The sequence below is a fragment of the Neltuma alba genome, unplaced genomic scaffold, assembly GCF_004799145.2.
Source record: "Neltuma alba isolate B1F8T4 unplaced genomic scaffold, ASM479914v2 tig00012343_pilon, whole genome shotgun sequence".
NCBI lineage: Eukaryota > Viridiplantae > Streptophyta > Magnoliopsida > Fabales > Fabaceae > Neltuma > Neltuma alba.
In genome coordinates, this window is record NW_021636852.1 from 307,546 (window position 1) to 332,242 (window position 24,697).

General features: G+C 31.7%; 1 protein-coding gene across 1 annotated transcript; it reads left to right on the plus strand.

The window, feature by feature from the left end:
* The first annotated feature begins 12,855 nt into the window (after window positions 1-12,855).
* Window positions 12,856-21,688, plus strand: LOC114726156 (MADS-box protein AGL42-like). The gene is made up of 6 exons (XM_028912722.1): window positions 12,856-13,037; window positions 15,282-15,360; window positions 15,632-15,693; window positions 15,841-15,940; window positions 19,915-19,956; window positions 21,560-21,688. The coding sequence occupies exons 1-6, from the start codon at window positions 12,856-12,858 to the stop codon at window positions 21,686-21,688; spliced, it is 594 nt and encodes a 197-aa protein (XP_028768555.1).
* The last annotated feature ends 3,009 nt before the right edge of the window (window positions 21,689-24,697 follow it).

The following is a 24,697-nucleotide window of genomic DNA, read 5'->3' on the forward strand; positions in this document are numbered from 1 at the left end:
GTGTCATAGCAAATGCACTTTGAGGGAAAAACAGAGAGGGAGGGAGAGTAGTTTTTCGGTGGTCTTCTGATTGTTTTTCAAATGAGAAAAACAACCTCTATATACCCATGTTAGAATGACCGTTCCCTCCCTTTTTTCTTTACAATTTAGACAAAAAGTAAAAATCACAATTAGAGACCCGAATGTTCTGTTATTTGCACTAGAGCCCTAAAGTTAATGGGTTTGGGTCTAATCCACCAAGGGTGGACTGACCCATTTTCCTACATATGCAATGAAGAGTGATAGAAAATCCTCATCTCTATAGGTTTTTAATAAAAAGCATATTAGAATTATTTTAATAAAATTTTATATATGTGGAAGAGTTTGCCTCGATTTATAAAAAAATGCTTTTTAAAAGCCCTTGTTGAATAATCCAAACACTCCTTAAATCTAAATTCTAAATTACTTGTAGTAGAAGAGAATGAGCATATATGTAGTATTACTAAACTAAAAGAAATGTTTGGTTAGTTTTTTAGAAATGATTTTACAGTTATGAGATAAATATGTGAAAAGAGTTTTATCTCATCTTACATAGGAATATTTTTTAAAAGTGGTTATAGGGGGTTGCCATACTCTTCTAGAGCTAAATAGATTTCAAAAGGTGGGATAATTAAGCTATGATAACAGCAACTTGATGATTATAATTACAGTGATGTTTGTTGGATTTTTTGGTAATGTATGTTTTGGTCTTGGTTATAGTGAAAGCTCCATTCACTGTTAATTGGGCTTTGTTAATGGACTTTTATGTCTTAGGATTTCTCGGTCAAAGTAGGATTCTGCCCTTTTGTTTTTCACAGGGACAATTACTCACACGCACAACAATCTTTCATAGGCTAAAAAAAAAACACCAATGATAACTCGAACTTGCGATCTCCTTCTTTTAAGGGGGCGCATGATGTCACTGTGGCAATAGGCCACTCGCAGGCTGATCATTGTTTATAAAAATTAATTTGATATTTAATTTAGTTATAAATATAAAATTCTAATTTATTTTGTTTCTCATATTTTTTTCTTTTTCTTTTTCATAGTAATCTTTGTAGGAGCTGCATATGTTAAAAATTTTATCAAATAGTAGTTATAACTAATACACATAAGTAACAAAAGTATTCTTAAAAAGATAACATTTACTTATTACAAATAATTAATTTAATAAAATTTCTTAATTTATTCAAATTAATCAGTTAGTTTTTATATTAAGAATTGAAGGTAATACATGAATTTGATAGGTTTGACTTGATAAAAAAAAAAAACTCTTTCATGTAAAAATAGTCCCTAATCTTTGGGGACTTGGCGCAATTTTATGCGTTGAGTCAAGGAATGGTACAAATAAAATATAGTTAATACATATGGTTTAAAATTTATTTAAAATTGGTCAAAAAATTTTATTTAAAAAAAAAAATCGGTTCGAACTGCAAACGGCTCTCCTGCTCAAACCTCCTCCCCCAATTTGTCCAGCAATGCCAGACCAAAGCGCGCGTGCACGACATGGTCCTTAGTATTGAAGACAAACAGTTAATTTATGGATATTAATAAAATTAGTTTAGTGAATTGTTTATAACAAATATTTTTTAATATATATAATTAATATAGATATTTTAGATAAAAAAATTATAAATTTAGGAGGTAAAGTGTATTGAGATCTTATATAAATCTTATATATATGTGATGAAAACAAACATTTATTTGATGTCATAAATATTGAATAATTGAGTTATAAATTAGGCTAAAATATAAAAAGATCCCTCAAACTTTGAGTTGTTTGCACATAGCTTGCCCGACATAATAAAGTTCAAAATTGGCCTCCTTAAACTTTTATTTTGTGACCATAGAGCCCTTGCCATAGTTTTTTTCCCGTTAACTTACTAACTGCTTTTGATACATCGTGAGGATTATGTAGAATTAGTCCCAGTGCCCATCCACAAATGTAGGGCTACTACAACTCTCACTGTGGAACCTGTGGGGGGTTGTGCGAGATAGCCTGCCACATTTTTTTTGGCATAAATAATACTCCTCCGGTCCTTAATATAAGACTCATTTTACTAATTTGATTAGATTAAGGAAGTTAGGTAAGTTAGTTAATTATAAGAAATGTGACACGTTTTTCTTAAAATACCATAATCATCTTTCTTAATACCCACTCTTTCTCTTCTACTTGATTATGGTTGAGAGAGTATCCATAAGGGTAATTTAGAGAAAATTGATAAATATGAGAAATGGGTCTTATATTTAGGATCAAAATCAACTCAATAATTGGGTCCTATATTAAGGACCGGAGGAGTATATCATTATCTTTGAAAAATTTTTCCTCTTATCAACATTTCAACTTTCATATTACATATCTCACAAAAAATATTTAAAAAATTACTACTTTCAATTATTAATATAAAACCTAACTGACTAAAAACAAAGGACCAAACAAGAAGTTAAAAGGCTTGAAAATTCAGAATGGCTCTTTTTGGAATTTGCGTCGTGGCGCATGTACTAAAATAGTAAAATATGTACATGTGTGGTCTGTCTGGAATTTGCGCCATGGGCCAGAAATCTACCTGCAACGAAAGTGGAGATATTTAAAAAGTTAGTCAAGTTAATTATTTTGTAATAATTATTAATCATAAGTAGTGTTTGAATTACCTATTGATAGTAACTCCTTATAATAGGCAACAACTTTGAGGATTATTTGAGGATAAAATCGATAAATATTGGAGATATAGTGGATTGAGATCTTATATTTAGAATAAATTAAATATCAAACTAACTCTTATATTAAGGACTTGAGATAGTATAAGCATACTATGTTTTTAAGAAAAATTAACAATTACAATGAAATATAAGACAATATTTATTACAAAAAAAATTTTTTAGAAAAAATGGTGAATGAACTTTTAAAAAAAAATTAGATAGATGCATTCTAATTTATTTTTCTTAAGACAGTTTTTTGCATCAGACATTGTATGAAAAGATTGTAAAGGCGAGAAAATATTCCACCACAATCATGCTTTCAGTATGATTAAAGAGCGCATAAGCACACATGACAAAGAGTATAGTGTGTGTGGCCATTTACCCTTAAGACTAAGATAGTTTTGCACCTTGAAATTTATCACCTGATAGGTATATGTTTAATATTAATTAATGTAAAATACTGATAATGTATTGTTTTATATTTGTATTGATTCTTTTCGGTGTGGTTAAACATGATTTATGTATGTGATTGCTTTTGAAATTTCAAATCACTATTTATTAGTTTGAAAAAATGAATAAAAAATAAGGCTTAATTTTTTTTTTTAATAAAAAGTTCCGTATACCGTACCATCCTGCCATGATTAGGGTTAGCATTTTGTCAACCACCAAAATACTTTGGCCCGTACTGTATAACTCATGGATTGTAATGAGCCGGTTGCAACCCGCATGCTAGCTCATATTTAGCTCTATGTGGCATCATATGTGGCTAGTAATTCTGTCCAACTTGGATGACTAGTCAAAATATAATTTTATCTCTTTTTTTTAATTTCAGTTTAAACCTTATAAATCACATGAAGTCATTTTGAGGAAGACGAAGTAAACAAAGCCCAAAAGCACATGTTCACAAGTTTTGCCCCTTATGCAAAGAATTCAAAAGAATCTTGGATGCACGAGGATGCTTTAGAAGATTTTGACCCACTTTAAGAAAATATTCTCAAAATCATTGATGGAAGAAAAAATTTCACTAGCCATAAAAGTTATGGCACTGCCATAATCAAGAATGTGGAAAAGTGAAAATTGCTTATTTCAAAAAAATGAAGGAGACTTTTTCTAGATTCAATAAGGAGTATGTATGTATGTAGGGATGTTGGCAAAAAAAGTGTGAATATATATATCAATAGAGAATGCTAATAAAATCGCTCTCTCTTGCCTTTAGGGTAAGCTTTCTCTCTTCCTCTCTAGACTTTCTTGAGCAGTGAGAGTTCCTGTTTCCTCACTTGTTAGTGAGCTGCTGTCATGACATCTCCATTAATTCCATAAAATTTATATCTTTTAAGTACATTTTCATCCTTAACTTTCTATTTTTAGAGTTAAATTGTACATAGAAGTGGAGCCATTGAGAAAATTGTGTTTAGTCTAGCTTTTTGGGATATCTTCAGGTAATTGTGATTATTTTAAATTATTTAAAACTTACATATTTCTCATTTAAGCAAGAGGATAGAGGCCAGTGTCTTGAAGCTATTAGAAGACCTATAAAGAATGGAATAGCTAGAAGGAAACATGAAAAACCTTTGAGGACTAATGCAACAAACTCCCAATTTCAAGTGCATTCGTTGTCAATTCACCATAGCTAATGTTAAGCGAACGAAAGGAAAATTTAACCCGAGGAGGGTGAAACTTATGGCTATTGGCTATTGGTTCACCACAACTAACCCACGACGAATGAAGAAAATCTACTACTGTGTGTTTTGATTACTTCTATGCTATTCCGATTAAAAGGAGGGAGAAACACGACGACCATACATTCTGGACTATTGGGGCTATCTTGGGAGCTCTTTGGTGTGTTAGGGCAAGGATTTTGGTGGAGATTGAGTTGGGGTTTGAAGATTGGAAGAAATTTTGGCTTCACATCTTAGTTGTTCTTCTCTATTCTCTTTTTCCTTCCTTTTTTGTTTTTCAATGTTTGTGCTGAATATATGTATTTTCTCATGAGGACTCGGGATATGTGTAGCTAAAACTTTGATTCTAAGATTATTTTAAACCCTTATATGGATTAATTCTTGATTCCTCCTCTCATTTTATGATTAATGATATATATGTGTTTATATTACCTTTACTTAATGCTTTTTGGTGCTTAATCACGATTTAAATGTTTTGTTCATTTGAATGATGCTTGAGAGGGTTAGCTTAAATGTGAAACTTGGATAAAATTGTGTAAAAATTTAAAATTTGCTTATTGAATGGATGGTTTTTGTTGGTAAGATAGAGATATACTTGCCAACCTTACATAGTCACTTTAGATTGGAGCTTAAAATTGAGTTTTATGAATTATAACAAGAGATTAAGTAATTAATAGAGTTAAGCACTTTTTCATGACTTAAAAATGCTTTTACAAATATATTTTGAATTTTAGACTAAAGGGGTGTTTGGATAAAAACCAAACTATGATTTTAAAAGTATTTTTACGGTTTACAAGGTAAATATATGGAGGAATTTGTTTCGTTTTGCAAAAAAGTGTTTCTGAGGGTTGCCAAACACCCCCTAACACATTTTTATTAAAAGCTTTTATGAGAAAAAGTGAATTGGATGTTAATAAATATAAAGAGAATAAATAATTCTAGATCCAATTTTGTTCTTGAAGTTCAAGAATCATTTGTTTATATTAATTTTTAATTTTAAAAGTAATTAATACTTAACTGGATTTTGAAATCAAACCCTCGTGAGAACATTTGAATTAAATTCAATTGGATTTCAATCGGTATTTATTCAATTTAATATTTAAGTTTTTAATTCGTTTATTTTGTCCATTGTATTCTTTGATACTCTACTCATCACGTACTCCCTCCCCAACAGTTCCCATTGACGGAGGGGATAACCGGGTCTTCTCTCTCTCCCTCTCTTTTTTTTTTTTTTTTTTAAACATTAAACGGCATGCAGAGCTTGAGAGTTTTAAAACATCACAATTCAGCAATTAATAGAAACTCTTGGCATATTGCCACAGTCCTCCTGAAATTGGGTCCGACAAGCATTTGGTGGCGTCAGGAGCTCTTGATTGTCCTGGGTCAAACCTTGAGCCACTCTGGCAAGAGCATCGGCGCCCTTCAGGCATTCTCTGTAACAGTGAATAATTTCCAAGTCCCCCGTAGAAAAGATCAGCGCTCGAATCTCTTGTATCTCATCCTTTAGTGGATGTTCAGGCCACTATCTGACAGCAGCAAATGTATAGCTTCAGTTGAATCTGTATACGGTTTAATCTTGGAGAGTTTCATCTTTCTGCAGAGCTCCAGTCCTGTTCTAATAGCTAGTAATTCAGCCATCGTAGAGGACGCGTTCCCAATCCTACGCAGAAAGCCCTCCGCCAATTCCCATTGTCATCTCTAATGATTCCTCCATATGCCGCATCTCCCTAATTTTTTCTGGCTCCATCTACGTCTACTAGTACGTACTCCGTCGGTGGAGGTGTCCAAGTTGCTTCTGCCGCATGTCTCTTTCTGTGTTGTTGGGTTTTTAGTGGTGGCGTGTCAACAGATCTGTGGAGATTGTTTGTGGCACCTTTTGTCTTGATGGTATTTTGAAGGTTGATAGATTAGATCTCAACCTGGTGGCTTGGATTTGCGTTTTGGGGGGCAGGGCCTTGTTGACAACCCTCTCTGTGGTTTTTGGTTTTATCCCTCAGCAGATTGTTTTTGCCTCTACTCGTTGGTGGTGAATCCAAGGCGTCGGTGACAGATATATGTTTCATCAAGTGGTGTCGCTCGGTGGGTGGTCAACAGTGAATTCTCTTCTTCTCCGGCTGATGTTTGGGTGGCTGGTGTCTATGGGTACTTGGTGCTTCTATGGGCTCTCGCATTTTCGCTTCTTTAACTATTCTTGGATGGTCTTTAGCCTACAAGAGGGATTAGTCCTTTACGGATAGTTTGTTTAAATCCCCACCCCATACTTTGGCGTTGATGCGACAGCACTTTCCTCCTTGCAGATTCCACCAACCAGACGATGGGTCTGGGGTTAGGGTTTATGTTTTTGGGCTGCTAAGTTTAGGCTTTTTCCTTGTTGAACCTCTTGTCGGGTTTTGTATTTTCCTCTCTTCATATTTATAAAAAATTTATGTCTCTCTGGCCAAAATGAGTGAGTGTGAGAGAGAGAGAGTGGAAGATTTGACGTCTATGGCATAGTAGTGATTTTTGTTGCTGTGCGTTACAGAGGAGATACTTTGAAATAATTGCAATGAAATTGATTATTTGGCAAAAAAAAAGAAATTGATTAATAATGCGAGAGGAAGATTGAAAGGTCCTTTGAAATTGTTCATGGCATCCGAGGGAGAAATCACAAACTTTGATACTTGGACTTCGATTACTTCGTCTCTCCAGCTAAAGTCAAAACAATAGCAAAACAAAAAAGATAAAACTACATTTTTATTAATTTTTTTTGTTTCATTTAAAATGCCATATCATCCTTTCTAATCTCATTAATCTGATGCCACAATCTGAGGTAGTAAGTTAATGAAAATAATAATAATAACCGTAGAGGCTCTATGGCCAAAAAAAAAAGTTAGCCTATAAATTATCCAAAAACCAAGTTCATATGATTGTAAATTGAAACACAGCCAAAAAAAAAATTGAAAGATTTTTTCTGGCACAAAGTAGAAACAGTTATGGCCAAGGCAAAAGAGTCGGCGAAGAATCTCGTTAAAAAGGGTCCACCAATAAAACTTCTTGCTTTTTTTTTTTTTGGTTTTTTAGTACAAACTTCCCTTTTTTCAACCAATTTCCTGCAGAAAATACGCATTTTTTTTTTTGGAAAAATAAGGAGGGATAAGGACAAAAAGGACGGGGCCATGCGGGGGCCATGCGGGGGCCATGATAGCCTATAATGCTAGTCGTTAGGGCCTCAATTTCTGTCATGTCAAGTGGGGGACTTAGTTGTCCGAAAGTAATCAAAAAAATCAATGGAGAAAATATCGTAACGGCCAGCAAAACATGCAAAAGACAAGATGGATCCTGTTTGATTATAAATTGATAATGAAGGCTGTTATGAACTCTTTTCTAAATTATTTTTTTGGCTTAACACCATTTTTAATGTATGAATCTGATTTTAGGTAAAATGATAAACAAAGAAGCCAAAAAATATGATATTTTAAATCAAACACATAGGAGTTACAAATAATAAAGAAAAAAAGTAGTGCCTGATTTGATATTTTATAAATGTAATTAAATAACTAAAATGACTAAAATGGCCTTATATCAAAAAATTTATGGGATAATTAATCCACAGCTCCTTATAGTTTCAACTAATTTTAAATTAGGTCTTTATAGTTTTTTTCTTTTTATCAGATCCTTTTACTTTCACCTGTTTTTAATTAGGTCTTTGTATTTATTTTTCTTTTTATCAAGTCCTTATAAGTTCACCTTATTTTTAATTAAGTCCCTGAATTTTTTATTCTTTATTTTATGAATTCTAATAGTACTATTATATAAACATAAAATAGTATATATTATTTAATATTAGTTTATAAACAATAATATTCTAAAGATATTGAATTATTATAATGATTTTAATTTTTTCAGCAAAAAAATTAATTGTTCTAAAAAATTTTCCTGAATTAATTAATTCTATTACTTTTTTATTACATAATTATTAATTTAATTTAATTATTAATATTTTATATTTCAGTATTAATCTATTTAATTAAGCTTATATTTAATTAATAAATAAAAATTAAAACTACATGGACCTGATTAAAAATTTACTAAAATTATAAGGACTTAATTAAAAGAAAAATAAATATAAGAACCTAATTAAAAAAAGGTAAATATAAAGACCTAATAAAAAGAAAAAAAAACTATAGGGACCTGATTCAAAATTCATTGAAACTATAAGGACTTGCGGATTAATTAATCTAAAATTTATTAACAAGTTATGATTTGGCAATGACAAATGTTGAATAGTAAATGACAAGAAATACACTGATAATAATAAATTATTTGTTAATAAGTTATGAACTGACAATGACATGTATTAAATAACTAATGATAAAAAATACGCTAGTAATGACAAGTTTGATAGCTATGTTTCAAATATGATACAAGGGTATTTTAGTTATTTAACTATATTTGTAACATACCATATCAAACCCCATTTCCTTCTTTGTCATTTTCAACTTTTAGATGCATGAATTGGGAAATGATAATTTTAAAATTCTATTTCTAAAATTTTTCCTTAATTTTAGTCTTTTGACATTTAAAATTAATAATTTTCATATTTAAAATTTAACCTTATATATTTTAGACCATCTAAAGATTATTGATCCCTAAAGTAGTATTTTTGTCCCTAAACTTATTTCAGAGACTAAAACTACTTGTCTTAAATTTCGGAAACAAAAACTAAAATGAAATCAAAATTCAAAAACTAAAAATGGTATTAGTCCTTGTTCTTTTTTATTGAATTACTATACTATCTTTATGTCAAAAACTAAGAAACTGACCATAAATCTCCTACTAAAATTTATTTAGGGAATGGGACCTGACATAATCACCATGCATGAGATCCTTCATTGTAAACAAGGGTAATATGAGAAAGACCAAATTATATTATGAAAGGTAAAGCATATTGGGAAGGTTGCTTGTACATTATAGAAGAAAATTGCACGCTCAAAAAGGTAATTTTATATTTGGGAATGTAATTACAAATTCAAGGGGATTATTTTCACCTTGTGAAAGCTAATTGCATATTGTTTCAAGAGAAAATAATCGTATAGTCAGGGAGGCCACTAGCAAATTATGAAAACTACCTATATCTTAGGAAAGGTAATTGCGTATTGGTTTATATGTCGTATCAAGGAAGATAATTACATATTCGGGAAGGCTATATACACATTATGAAAACTAATTTAATTTTGATAAAGCTAATTACATATTGGTTTGTGAATGAGACAAACCAATATAAACGAGTATTATGTGTTGATCGCTTTGCCACTTTATATTATAAGCCCTCTTTGACTAGTGTTGTTAACTTTTTTCCTTTTGGGTAAAAAGATGCGATCATACCAACACTGATCCTATCATAATTCTACAGTTAAGTGTGTTTAGACGATAATAATATTGGGATGGGTGAATAATGTTAATAAATTGATTCCACAAAGACCATACTTTGTATTGTAATTAGATATAAAATGATTTGCCCCTTTGACTTGTTCTCGTCGCTACTTTATATAAAAAGAAAATAATTTTGTATGTACTTATAGTTTTTCTCAATTTTTAATTTAGTCACTATGTGTTTTCCTTTTAATTGAACACTTTAATTTTATTTTGTTAGCACCATTAGTCTATTAGTCTATGTAATTTTGCTGTTAGTACTCTTAGTCTTTATGCAAAAGCCAACAGTGTTTAACCAAAGAAAAAAAAAAGGGTACCAAATTAAAAATTAAGAAATACTATAAGTACTGTAAAATGATTTTCCTTATAAAACCACTGTTTTTAATTTGTTAGCTTCTTGATCCTTTCGGTCATTCTTTACTTTTATCAATAGATATAAGATTACATCCTCTTTGTATTGTTCAAGGAACATTTCTGACTTATATAAGTACGATGTTTCTATAAATCCTATTGTAATTACGGCTTTCTTGGATAATTACGCATTACAAATTGAGCATTGAGGCGAACGAGGGCATCAAAGTTATCAACCACTTTATGACATATACCAAGGCACTAGTTGGCAAGCGGTGTGTACACTAAAAATGCCATGATGAGTGATTAAGTGATTGTTTGAATCAGCGATTAGAAAAATAACTTATAGAAAAAATAGTTTATAAAAAAGTGAAATTGGTAAAAATTAAATTAGATAAGCTGAATTGTGTTTGGATTGGAATTCAGAAAAGTTAGTTTATAAAAGTGAAATTAGTAAAAAGTTGTTTGAATCATAATTGAGTAAAAGTAAGTTTAGTTGAAAAATACCAAAATGGGTATGACTTTTAATAAATAATGAAACATAATAAAAAAATGACTTCCCATTATACAATGAAATTAAAATAAATTAATATGAAGAAGTCAAATTTAATGAGTGAATTGAATTTTAAAATTTTAGAGGAAAAAATATTTTAAATATAAAGTGAAACATGAAAAAAAGAAGAATTGAGATAATATAATGAAGAAGTGAAATTTAATAAGTGAATTAAAATTGAAAACTTTATAGAAATCATAACAAATATTTTAAATATAAAGTAAAACATGATAAAAAAAATAAATTGACATAATACAATAAATTTAAATTAATTTAATATGAATAAGTGAAATTGATTAAGTGAATTAAATTTGAAAACACTAGAGAAATGGAAAAAAATAAGGCATATATAAAGTGGGAGTTCTGGGTTGAAAAAAAAAAAAAGTGAGCACGGGGGAGGAAAAGGCAAATGGGAGAGAAAAAAAAGGAATCTCGTTCTCTGACATTGCAGAATAGTTAATATAAGCTTTTCTGATAGATGAATAAACTCCTTCTTAGAGCTTATTTTAATTGGGCGTTCAGATAGCTTAAAAATGCATAAACCCAGTGAGTTACAAGCTCTGCCAAATAGACACTCACTGCAAACCTAGTTTATTTTAAAATTTAAGCCGCTTTTGGATCAGCAAACGTTGATCCAAACATACCCTAAATTAGCTGAGACAACACTGGTATGAAGGTCAGAGATCTAATTATAGTTAAACCAAGATCAATCTAATAATAATAATTATTAACATAATATAATTTAATTAAAATACACAAAATATTCATATATAACTTGAAAATAATAATATTTAAATAAAAATAAATATTTATATATAAACTACACATAATTTAATAAAATAAAAATATTAAAGTACAAAAACTGACATATTAGTGTATTACCATATTAGTCAAGCGGTCCGAAACTGTTAGCCATGCCAAACAAAATTAGTTTATAGGTTTACGGTTTATCCGAACCCGCCTGTCTTTATAATACCATGCATTATCTATTTATTTTATAATTTAATGTAATTTAATTCTCATCCCAAAAGGAGGGCGTCCATTATTCCAGGACCAGAGAGCGCAATCTCAACAAGGATGAAAGTGGAAAATGAAAAAGGAAGCGATTTGACCCGCCACGTAAAGATAGCCATGTGATGATGTCGTTCTTATTGATCCCTCGTGTCGTCTTCTTACTGGTTTGGCCCGCACTTCGTTGCAGATGATCCTCCACCATCACTCCCTTTCACTTTTTTAACTCATTATTACTCTTCTCGCCTCTCAAACGCACGCTTAAATTCCTCTTTCTTAATCTGGCAAAAATCAGAGACAACATTCGCAGGCATTAGAATTTAGAAGCATAACCATTTTCTCTGATATCTCTCTCTCTCCCCCTCCGTCCCTACCCCCCCTCTCTCTCTCTCTGTGTCGGCCCCCAGTCACCTTCGTCCTCTTTCTCAATATTTGAGTTTTGGAGTCCCATCATCGTCTTTTTGGGTAACAGGAGAGTTTCTTTGGCCTTTGGCCTGAGAATAAAGAGCTGGAGGACCGAATCCAAAGTTGCCATAGCTCCGAATCTAGGGTTTCTTCTTCAATATTTTCCTAGAAAATTTCTACGGTACTGCTCTACTGCATATATATACGATCGAAGTTAAAACTATTATATGTTTTGAATATCACTTTTGATGAACTCTTCCGTCTTTGAATCTCTGTGGTTTCCTCTGCTGAAATACCCCGGAACATTATATTTCTCCTCTTGAAGCAGATTTTTAAGCTAATTCCAAAGCTTTGAAAACATTTCAAGTCTCTTCTTTGTTATTCGACAATCAGATTCTTCTGTCATTGTGGTTTTTTCTCTCTGTCTCCTAAAAGTTCATTTGGAGTCTTTAAGCACTATATTTTATTTTCTACTAAAAGTTTTGAACATTTTTATGTGTATCTGTCCGATCGTATCCCTTTTGCTAGACTGGGAATCTTTTCATATCAGTAAGTTCTAGTTGTCTGATTTCTCGGCCAATGGGGCTGAACAGAACATAAGGGAAGATATGTCTGAAAAATCTTTAATTCCCGCTCTTCTCTTTTCTAAATTCTTTTATTAGATTTGTCTGGTGCAATATCCAGGCTTAAGACTGGAATCTAACAGCATCTATCTATCAGGAGGAGATGGGAAAAGGGAAGATTGAGATGAAAAGAATTGAAAACGCAGCTAGCAGACAAGTGACATTTTCAAAGAGAAGAAATGGGCTTTTAAAGAAAGCCTACGAGCTATCGGTCCTATGTGACGCCCAAGTAGCTGTGATAGTCTTTTCACAAAAAGGCAGACTCTATGAGTTCTTCAGTTCCGAGTACGTTCTCCTTTCAAATCTGCAGAATTCTGCGCTCTACTTTTCCTTATTAAATGCTTTGCTTTGAACGTCAAGTAGGCAATCAATCGAGTTAGGCATTATGTGGTGTGCGTTCTTTGAGAGATGGCGTGATTTCTTAGGGATAGATTTGATTTCTTTTCATGGTCTTTATAAATTTGCATGGTTCGTTCATCCTTATCTTTCTCTCACGGTCCAAATATGACTCGCTTTTCTGAAGTTTTGGGACAGACAATATACCTCTAAATATTCGTAATGATTTTATACATGTGGGGATGGATTATACTAAATTAATTTTTAATTGCTAATATTATAGTTACGTACTCTTTAATCTAAATAAAGGAAATGGAAAGAGTTATAAAGCTAAATTATACAAATAAAGTTAGAACTTTAAGGACCTTCCAAGGCGTGAAAAGGTGGATTATAATTTCTCTTAACATTTTTTATGAAACTAATAATAGTTTCCTTTTCTCACTTTCTCTTAATGTCATTCATGATCCATGATTCTAATAATTATAATGTTACTATAACAATTAGCATCTCTTTAGAAAACAAGTCTACAATTTCTAGTATAATTGATCAGGAGACATAATTAACGATAGGTATTTGACGTGGTTATATGAGGTTAATACACTATGTCAGAAATGGGTTTTCATAGCACTTGCTACCTCTTGTCCCAAACATTAGAGTTAGTTCAAAATTATAAGATTTTAATCCACTTTGTTTTTTATGTTTATTTATTTATTTTTTTCAAAATAGTCCTTATGATGATTATGCATCTTAAAAGCTTTTAACAAGTATATTTTTGAGAAGACCGCACTTATTATTACAAGTAATTAGTTTAACTAATTTTTTAATATTAACAAATTAGTTATCTAGTTCTTATACTAAGGACTAGAGTTAGTATTATTTTTAATTAAAGGTAATGCTTTTCTTACCTGCGAAAGAAAAATGTGGTGCTTCTATAGGGCTTACTTGGTTGGAAGGAATTTGTAATTTGGAAAAGGAAAAGGGAAAGGGATGACTACGGAGACCAAGGGAGAAAATATGTTTTACAAAATACGCACAATTTAGGTGCAAAAAGGCAAAAAAATTAAGCCAAAGGAAAATGGGCAAATCATAATAGCATCTAGGAAATAAAGTTAGTATAATATAATACTCCCTTCAATTCTGAATACAGAAACCAGATGACTAATTTATAATGATTAAAAAATTAGTTAAATTGGTTATTTGTAAAAAAATATGCTTTGGTTTTTGTTAAGTATCCCTTTCAATCATTTGTATTGGAAACTACACTCTTGATGAAAGACTTGCTTTAATATGTGCAATTAATAGGGAAAGTTTATATGAAAAGCAAAATGATGCTAGTAATAGGAAGAGTTTGGGGAAAAAAAAATCATACATTTAAAAAACAAAGTGAATTGATGTCTTACATTTAAAATCAAAGAAAACCCTACTACTAGCTCTTACATTTAACACTTGAGAGAGTATATGTTATTAAAAAGACAATACAATATATACAAACACCAAGTGAGACTTGATTAACTGGTCCTGAAGGTTATTAGTCAGAGGTTTGGTTTGACTCGACCAACCAACATGAGTAATGCTACAAGTACCAATATTATCAGTACTGATTAACCAGTTACATAAAACGTCATTAGAGAGACTTCCAACAGCAGTTGTATTGGAATTGGACTTGTAAGCTCAATCACATTTGATTCTAATCCATAGGTATTGGGAGAAACTTGCCAACAAATAAGTTGTTTAATTAGCCTCCCTCACCATCTCATCTCTGGTTGAAGGGAATCACTGGCCTTCTTTATGTGTTCCACTAGGCTAATTTGGAGTGCATAGTGGGGAATCACTGACCATTAGTCATATTTGTTGAGTTTAGGCTCAATGATTTGTTCAACAGCAACAAGTTTAAGGGGGCCGAGATCCCCATTTCTGTTCTTTCACCATGAGTGCTTTTTCGACGGATTAAACTTCCAAGCATCTTTTTGAATTTTGTAATTACATCAATTGGATTTAATTTATTATTCCTTTTCCAGATTCAAGAGTCACAAAGCTGCAATTTCTCATCTTGGCGACGAAGAATTAACGTTATTTTAGCAGGCTACCTAGTTTCAGAATTTTTTTTTCATATGCAGAACTCTTGAAGAATTTGTTTGTGTGTGTAGCTAATTTTACATTAATTATGATTTGCTTTGAATGCTTCAATACCAGAAACATTATTGATCGATACAATAAACATGGCAAAAATGTTCATACCAATGAGTTTGAAGAGCAACAACTAATTATCCAGGTTAGACTCCCTTCTTACTGTTAGAATCTGGAAATTATAAGAATTATTATTAACTAACTTTAATGTTCTACTCTAGAAATGTTTTACCATTTTTTTACAAAAAATGATCCAGTAAAGTCCCAGAATTGACCAACATTTCACCTAAAATGGAAAACCGATCATGCTATGTAAGCGATGCTAGGACTAGGAGTACTTTTTCCCCCCATTGGTTTCTATCAATTGTTAATCATATGACACACATCTGATAGATAATTATACTGTTATTGCATAGCGCCTGAAGTCTAACTGTGCAAGCATGGCAAGGAAGATTGAGCTTCTAGAACTTTCACAAAGGTCGCCTCTTCGCCCTTTTATACCATGTTTATATTGTCCTAAATTGGCTCTTCCTTGCCTAATACTTTTAAGCAAGCCGACATTATGATACAAGACTTGTTTAAGTCAGCGATAAAATGTTGAAAGTGTCACTCAATTCATATATAGGAAGCTACTGGGACTTCATAACTTGGGTTGTTCTTATGAAGAACTTCAAGCAATGGAGGGTCAGCTCCAAAGGAGTTTACAAAACGTCAAAATGAGAAAGGTATGGATAAGCAAAATTTCATCAATTTCAATCATTGTTTTCTAGTGAATAATAATATGCCGTGTCCTCCATTCCATTGCGTTCCTTGTATATACATTTGCGTAAATAAAAGATATAGAAATAGAGAGCCAACCAAATTAAACACAAAAAAGATATATACAAAGAAAGGGAGGAAAATAGTCCATGCCACTAATCTTCTGCCTACCCAAGCCTTAGTCCATCTCCATTTGAACTCTAAACCTCCTCTCAAGGACTGTGGTATTGACCTTTAGCTGTAGCACCAATGAGAAAGTCTGTAGTTTGCAGCAGCGGTGCTTCGATACCTCTATATGCCATGGTGGCAGGGAGCACTTTTCTCGCTATTACACTTCTCTCTAACTACAACATCTGTACTTCCATGCCATGGCATCAATGCACCCACCGCGAGTTGATTTCTACCTCCTTGAACTCTACTCTCTCTTGCTTGAAATGTTTGACTACATGTACAAGAAATCAACAATTATGAATGAAAAGACTTGTATACACATAACTCATTTTCTCAATGATATTTACATTTGATATATGGTGAAGTCAATTCAATTTTTCCTACAAAATCAAAGAAATACATCTAAAAAAAATGCGATGATGATTCCCTAAGAAATCAGCTAAATATCATTAAATATAAGGAGTCATCAGTTTCCTCTCCACCATACCATTTATTTAGGGGTATATACACATGTGCTTATTTAGGGTAATAACAAGATGTCTTATCCTAGGTAGAGTATCCTAGGTAGAGTATGCTACATGGATTGCATAACACCATTGTATTCTGTCAACAGCCAAAACTTTGAGGAATATATTGTTAATCAAAAGATCTCATTCAATAGATTCTTTGTTTTTCACAAGACTCAATTTTTGTTCCGCCTCCCGTCGGTGCATCCAATGATATTCTTGGTACATGTTCGAACAATTTTAAATGGTTATCTACCATTTTCTCCTTAATAGATGCCACACCAACTCTTCCTCATATATGTTTATTACAGATCTCATCTTTCTTGTATTCTTACATATATATCTCAACATATTCATCTATGTTACCTCTACTTTATGTTCTTATTGTCCCTTTAAAGATAAAAACTTCCTTTTAAGCTTATTAGGTACTTTTTAATTATAAATTACTTTTTGTTGCTTTTCTCCATTCGAACCATCTATCTTGAATTCTAAATATATCAGTTTCATCAATTTCATTATCATTTTGTACGATTAATTCCATTTCGTCACTTTGTGATATGATCTATTTTTCCATCGTAACCTTCAAGTAACTCCTAACTTGTATCTTATTAAATTTGCAGAGCATATAATCTATCTTACTCCTGCTTAGACGAAAACTTTTCAGATCCAAGATCCTTTCTCATAATTCAATTTTAGAGTTAATTTGTTCTCCTGACTCAGAAACGAGAACTATATTGTCAGCAAAAGGCATGCACTTGGAGATTTTCTCTTTGATATGATCAGTTAGAGCATTTAAAGTCAAACAAATTAACTCCTAACTTGTATCTTATTAAATTTGCAGAGCATATTCTATCTTAAGACGAAAACTTTTCAGATCCAAGATCCTTTCTCATAATTCAATTTTAGAGTTAATTTGTTCTCCTGACTCAGAAACGAGAACTATATTGTCAGCAAAAGGCATGCACTTGGAGATTTTCTCTTTGATATGATCAGTTAGAGCATTTAAAGTCAAACAAGTAAGGATGATGTTCTCTAATGTAGAACCTTTATAGAAAAGTTTTTGTGTCACCTCCATACATTTTAGCACAGGTTGCACTTTTGCTCCCTCATACATATCTTGTATAGCTTTAAAACATGCAACATGAACACCTATCTTTTTCAAAAATTTCCAAATTACTTCTCTTGATAGGTGATGATAAAAATTTCTCGAAGTCAATGAAAACCATATATGACCCTCTTCCTTTATTTAGGCACTTTTCCTTTAACCTTTTAGTGAATAGATTGCTTATATCGTAGCACTGCCTAGCATGAATCCATATAGTTTCTTAGAAATACCGGTTTCCATTCTTAACATGTGTTCAAACATTCCTTCCCAGAATTTTACTATATGGCTCATAAATTTATCCTTTTGAAGCTAGCATAGTTTTAAATATTTCCTTTATTCTTATAAATTGGAACTAAAGTCCTTCTCGTCCATTCATGAATCATTTCTTGGACCATAAAATATTATTAAATAGTTTAATTACTTGCAGCATACCCTATTTGCCTAAACACTTCCACACTTCAAGATAGATACCATCAAGTCCAATAGCTTTATCATTTTTCATTTTCTAAAAACTTCTTTAACTTCACCAATACGAATTCTCTGATAAAACATCGAATTTTGTCCACCTTCTTGAGTAACTAAATCCTCCAAATCGCTAATCAAACTCTCTCCATCATTAAAAAGCTTGTGAAAGTAGGGTTTCCATAGATCTTTAGTATACACATTAAGGTCTAAGACCCTATGATGTCTGACGAGGCTATTCTCAAGAATTACTTTGCAATTTTTACAAGGCCTTTTGGCATGATTCCTTACCATAAAGCAGTCATTCTTGGCTCCATTTTTATATGTGGTTAAATGCTCATCCTACTTCTTAAAGAAAGTGTTGTCAATCCTAAGATTTTATGCTGGTGAGAAATTAAGAATAGATTGTCCATTATTAAGCTTTCTAAAACCAAACCATCACAAGTCCCTACATATTGTCCGCCTCCTTATCGACATGGCCATTAAGTGGCCAATGAAATTCTTTTCATCTTGTGGTATGCTTTGAACTAACACATCCAAAATTTCCCAAAACTTTTCCTTTAAATGTGCTTTTACCCCTATTTGAGGTGCATAAATGCTGATAATGTTGAAAGTGACATGTCCAACAATCGTTCTTAAGGATATGATTATATCACGACCCTTTAAACCTTGACCAGCATTCTTCTTCCACATTTTATCAATAATGACACCGATTCTGTTCCTTGTCTTCACTTTCCCTCTGTTTGAAATCTGAAAGTTCTTGGCTTTTTCTCCAATCCGGTCAGTTTCTTGAAAACACGAAGTGTTAATTTTTCTGTATTTCATGTCTCCCACCACCCACACTGATATGCAAGGCAAGATCCAAATATTCCAATTATCAAGCCTGATGTTGCTTTCATTCCATCCGTCCAAAAGAGTACAATAGCCTTTGTTTATTTAACACTAAATGTGGGTATTGATGCAATGACTCTTGCTTATTTGTCACTGTGCTCGATCCATACAGCATGCTGCTTCACAGCAACAATCTAATATAAGCACAATATTGTCAATGTCATAAAAGATTTGACAAATTTTTATATTGACTGTTGGGAGCCTAACACGAGTCTCTTCCTTATCTAAGCTTGGGACTAGCTATAAAGCATTGACGGAGTTATTGTTCCAAGCTACATTTGATTTATTTGCTTATTAATTTTCTCATTTTGTGTATCTCTAACCTCTCATGGCTAAGCTTTGGTTTCTCAATTTTACCTTGTTTAAGTAGATACAAACCATCTGTGTCTACCTACTATGGTTAGGCTCCTGATAGGTAATTTCTATATCACAAAAAAATCCTAAAAAGAAGCACGCCATTGAAATCCCTTATTGTTAATTTGCGAACTAAAGGATGATAAAATCTGGGATCTTCAACACGTCATTAATTCACATTTCATTTGGGGGTTCATCTTCAAAATGCTTCTTAAATGGAACAATGGGGCCGGTTTTGTTTCCTTTTTTATTTTTGAGTCGTACACGGCAAACAAAAGGCTTGATGACAGCAAAAGTACAAGACTAGGGCTAGGGGATAGATTGTCCAACTCCTCTATCTTTATTTCCTAAAATCAGCCATCAAAGTAGTTAATTCAAGCTACAAGAACCAGAATCAGGCTAATGTTATTTTTCATCGTTATGGTGTTCTTGATTGTATATCTTCTTTCAGGCTCAGCTTGTAAGGGAGCAATTTGAGCAGCTGAAAAATAAGGTACTTCGTAGTTAGCTCTCAAGCAAGTCACACTGAATTTGTATTTTATAAAAGAATAAAGGGCTTAAATATATTAGAAGTATCCATGAAAGAACATCCAGCACTTGAAAGTTTTTTTTTTGGCTCTTAGATGCCCTGGAAGTTAATTTTCGTAGTAAAAATACCCTAACCGTTGTCAAGTTTGACCGTTAAATTATGCATTTGACCGGTGTCTTTAATTGTCAAATTTAATGGCGGATAATGGTTCAGAGCAGAAATGCTACAAAATAAAACTTCCAAGACATGTAAGAGCCAAAAAAAAAAATTCAGGTACTAGATACTCGTTCGTGTATACTTTCGGGGTATTTAAACACCGTGTGCTTTAATTTTTATGAATTAGTTACATATGCACGCATTTTTACTTGGGCCCATCGAGTTAGGTTCAGTTTCAACATCTATTTAGCCTGCTATTTGACTCTTCCTCCCATATTCTGAACTCTAAAATCAAAACCATCTAGCTCTGTAGTCTGTCTTCGTTATTTCTAGAGGATGTTGGTCTTAAGAAATATTCTCACACACTCTGCAACATATATGTTTGATATTGATGCTTTACTTCGTTCAAACACTTTCATAAAACATCCTTCAAAATAGACCCATTATTAATTTGTTTCTGACTAGATTTTCATTTGTTTTATTCACTCGCACTTCATAATTCATCCAATCTGATTCATTAGCTGTTATTTATGCTGGCAAATCTAGTACAAGGACAGCGTGGTTGGCATCTAACCTTTATGCTGCATCATTGAAATTGTACCATATCACTAGATTCCTTGGTAGTTTGGATTAATATAGTAAAAATCATTTAAGGACCAATTTGAGAGTTGATCTATGTAAAGGTCCTCAATGGAGTCTTAGTGTATCACTAATTGGTGACACAAAAGGTTACTTTTTTCAGCATATTTTCAAGTAATGTTTCCTCCTCATACAATGCCATTATTCAAAACGTAAATTTCATTCTTTTCTAATGAACATTTGCCCAGAAATATAGCTGAGCTGGTTTTGACTGTGTAGCGCAAGTCGCTGAATGAGAGTTGAAAATGATGTATCAGCAAGCCAATATGTTTCCCACCGGCATTTACTATAGATGTCTTTATCTTAGAAAAGATTAAGAAAAATATCTTTCTTGTCAATTAATAAGGAGATTTTGAAAAAATACTACTTATACATGACAGGAGTATGATTGTTTGCTAATCACATATCCCTTGATTAAATTTGTCATTTTAATTACAAGAACTTGTGAAGTTAAAGAGGAAAAAGAATGAGGATGTGTGTGTCTCTCATACAAGTGGGAATTCAGTTACTTCTTTCTTTTCTGTCCTGCTGTGTATCGCAGAAGAACGTGATACATCGTATATAGTTTGATAAGATTACTTTCTTTTGTTGTCTTGTCACATTTTAAGGCTTGTACTTGGTATTTCCGCTGATATAGATCAAACCTAGTAGCATGTGTTGTCCCTTTCATGTGGGACAGTTGTTCCAATTTATATACAAGAGCCTGATCATTTTGTCTAGAATCTGCGGACTGTAAAATTTTCTTGTGCTACAATTGTTACTATTGGTGCAGTTTGGGGAAAATGCGTGGCAGCAATGGGCTATACACAGAGGAGAAGCACATCAAAGTTCAAGTGAAAACAGCCGAAGATCATATGTTGAAACTGAATTACATATTGGACTGCCAGAGAAGCGTTTCTGATATAGCTGAGTCGGCTTCTAGTAATTACTATTTTGGTGGGCCAACATCAGTTATAATTCTAAATTCTTCGCCGCCTAAAATCTTATTCCAATTCCTCCAATTAATGTGGCATGTAAGTATATTTTTCCCATTCGACTGAAACCTAATAAACAAGGGTGTATGTTTGTGTACGTAATTATGATATATGGAAGAAGAGACATGAAAGTGAGTCCTTAATTTTGCAGATATATGTTGAAATCAAAAAATGTGCCTTTTTTTTACATCTTTATTCAAATTAAAATTTGGGTAATTTTAATTTATATGGAGCTTGAATTGTGTTTCATTATTCATAACTTATGAATATTGTAGCTTTCTATAGATTATATTAGATTACTATTACATGTAGATATAAACATGCTGTTAACTGCATGAAGAAACTGTGTTTTCCATGAACTTGGCAGTGTATAGCTTTGTTATTACAGATGCAGTACAGCTCATTTCTCTGTTTCTGATTCATAGAGAAGTTGTTTACAAAGTTCATTCCTTCCTTCCTTATTTTTGAAAGTTTTTCTTCCTTCTTTATAGAGAAAGCCGAAAACACTAATGAAATTGTTAAAGTTATGTTCAATGAATATGATCAACTACTATATCTAGGCTCCTTGACCGATGTGCTATTCACAGTGAAGAAATATATCAAAATACTATAATTTTTAAAGTATTTACTAATATGTTATACTTAAAATCATTTTTGGTAAAAACGATTTGCAAATTATACACAACTTATTCTTGTCAAGAACGATTTGTATGTTATCTGACAAAAAGTGAAATCATTCTGTGTGAATTATTTCTTCTTTTTTTTTTTAACAAGATGTGAAATTCTTTTTAACTTTTTAATTGTAATATTTCTGCATGCGAATCCCTCTGCAATTTTCTTCCTAATGCAAATATTTACTTCTTTCACTAGTCAACTCATCCTCCCCATATAAACCAGTGAAGTAACAAATGTACATGTTTTTGTTTATTGTGCTTCTTCAACCTTGGTTTCTTACTTCATTTTTTTTCATTTTGAAGTTCATTCTTCTTTTTTTCCCTTTCTGTGTATTATTTGCTCCACCTTCGTAGATTATCTGTTTGTAATTAAAATAAAAAATAAGTTTGAGAAATACAGATTTTTCCCCTTTTGTTTCTTCCGCTATTTCTATAATTTTATTTATATTAATTATTAATTAATATATTGTCTGCACTATATAGAACATGCCAAACAGATGTCTTTTTAATGTTAAAATTCTTTCTTGTGATATTATTTTAATAAATAACATATCATGGAATTTTTTTTAATTTTATGCATAAATATATTATATATACCTTATAATACATATTTATTATTTCATTATTTTTGTAAAATTTAATTTAATAAATATCAATTTATTGCATGAAACTAAAATTTTGATTGGGATAAATCTTTTGGACCAAAATAATCGGGTTAAAATGAGAGGTTCGAAAATGGAGATTTCTTCTCTAATCTTTTTCTCAAAATATCCAAGTAAATATGAGAAGTTATGATCACTCTAGTTAAAAGAAATTGGTCATGTTTATCCGTCATACCCATTTCCTCCAATACAGTTAAGATTTTCCTCCAATGAGTAGGAAAATCTTTGATTCAAAGCACTAATGTGATGATACTCATCACCGATTCAAAAATGCAAAATAACAAATAGCAGGGAAAAGGCAAAATAATAATAATAATAATAATAATAATAATAATAACAAATAATCCTAACAATAAAACAATAAAATACTGGGAAATTTAAATAGATCCTAAAAAATCTAACTAATCTCAATATCCTAAATAATTCAAATATTCTAGAAATATAATAAAATCATAATTATTTCTTTCATATCTCCTCACTTGACATCTTAAAACAATATAGCAGATTATAGTCTTACTGTCAAAATAAGAGGCATTTAGCTTAGAAAGAGTGTACATATTTCGGATCGTTGAACCCACCACTCACCTCTTGAAAATTAGAATAATAAAATATTAGTTCATCAAGGATAGTAGGGATGAAAAATAAAATTTTATATTACAGTTGCAAATTTAAGAGAGAGAGAGAGAGGAGAAACAATATACCTACAGTAGCAGTAAAAGAGCTTGTCAAGTATTTGGAAGTAAGAGTGAAGAAATAACAAAGTAAAAGGACAATAAAAGTGGAGCAAATAAACCACAAAGAGGAAGAAGAAGAAGAGTGAATTTTGGGATGAAAGACAGAATCTATAAAAGCAAGAAATCAAAGTTGAAGAAGTAGAATACATAAAAGAATGTACATTTGTTGTAGCTTCACGGGTTTACATGGAGAGGATAAGTTGAGTTGACAAGTGAGAGAAGTGAGGGGAAGGAAATTACAAAAGGATTCGCATACAGGAATATTACAGTCTAAAAGTGAAATCGTTCTTTTGGCGAACGATTTCATTTTTTGGTTTTAAAAAAATCCAAAAATGAAATCGTTTACCCAAAGAATAATTTTGTTTTTTGTTAGATAATATACAAATTATTCTTGGTAAGAATAACTTATATACAATTTGAAAATCGTTTAGCATATTGTTAAATACTTTTGAAATTATAGTATTTTAGTATTTTTTTTGTTGCTGTGTATGGTATACCGGTAAAAAAGCCACTGTATCTACTAAGCAACATCACATATATATGGAAATATGGGTGACTTGGTGAAACCAAACACACCTCAGTATCATGAAGTCGAAACTTGAATTTTTACATGCCAAAACATCATCAAAAAAGCGGGAACACGCTTCAGCAAAATCTTGATGAAATAGTATAGTATTTTATTTCGAAGGCTACTTAGATATTCCCCTTCTTACCGTAGCCTCTGATGGACGCATGCGTTATTTATTTTATTTTGCTTCTTCTATGTTCTTCATCGTTTTGAAAATGGAGATGCAAATTTTCCAGGCTAAAAAACACAACAAGCATGAAAATATAAAGAAACATATAACGGTAAATATAAATACTAC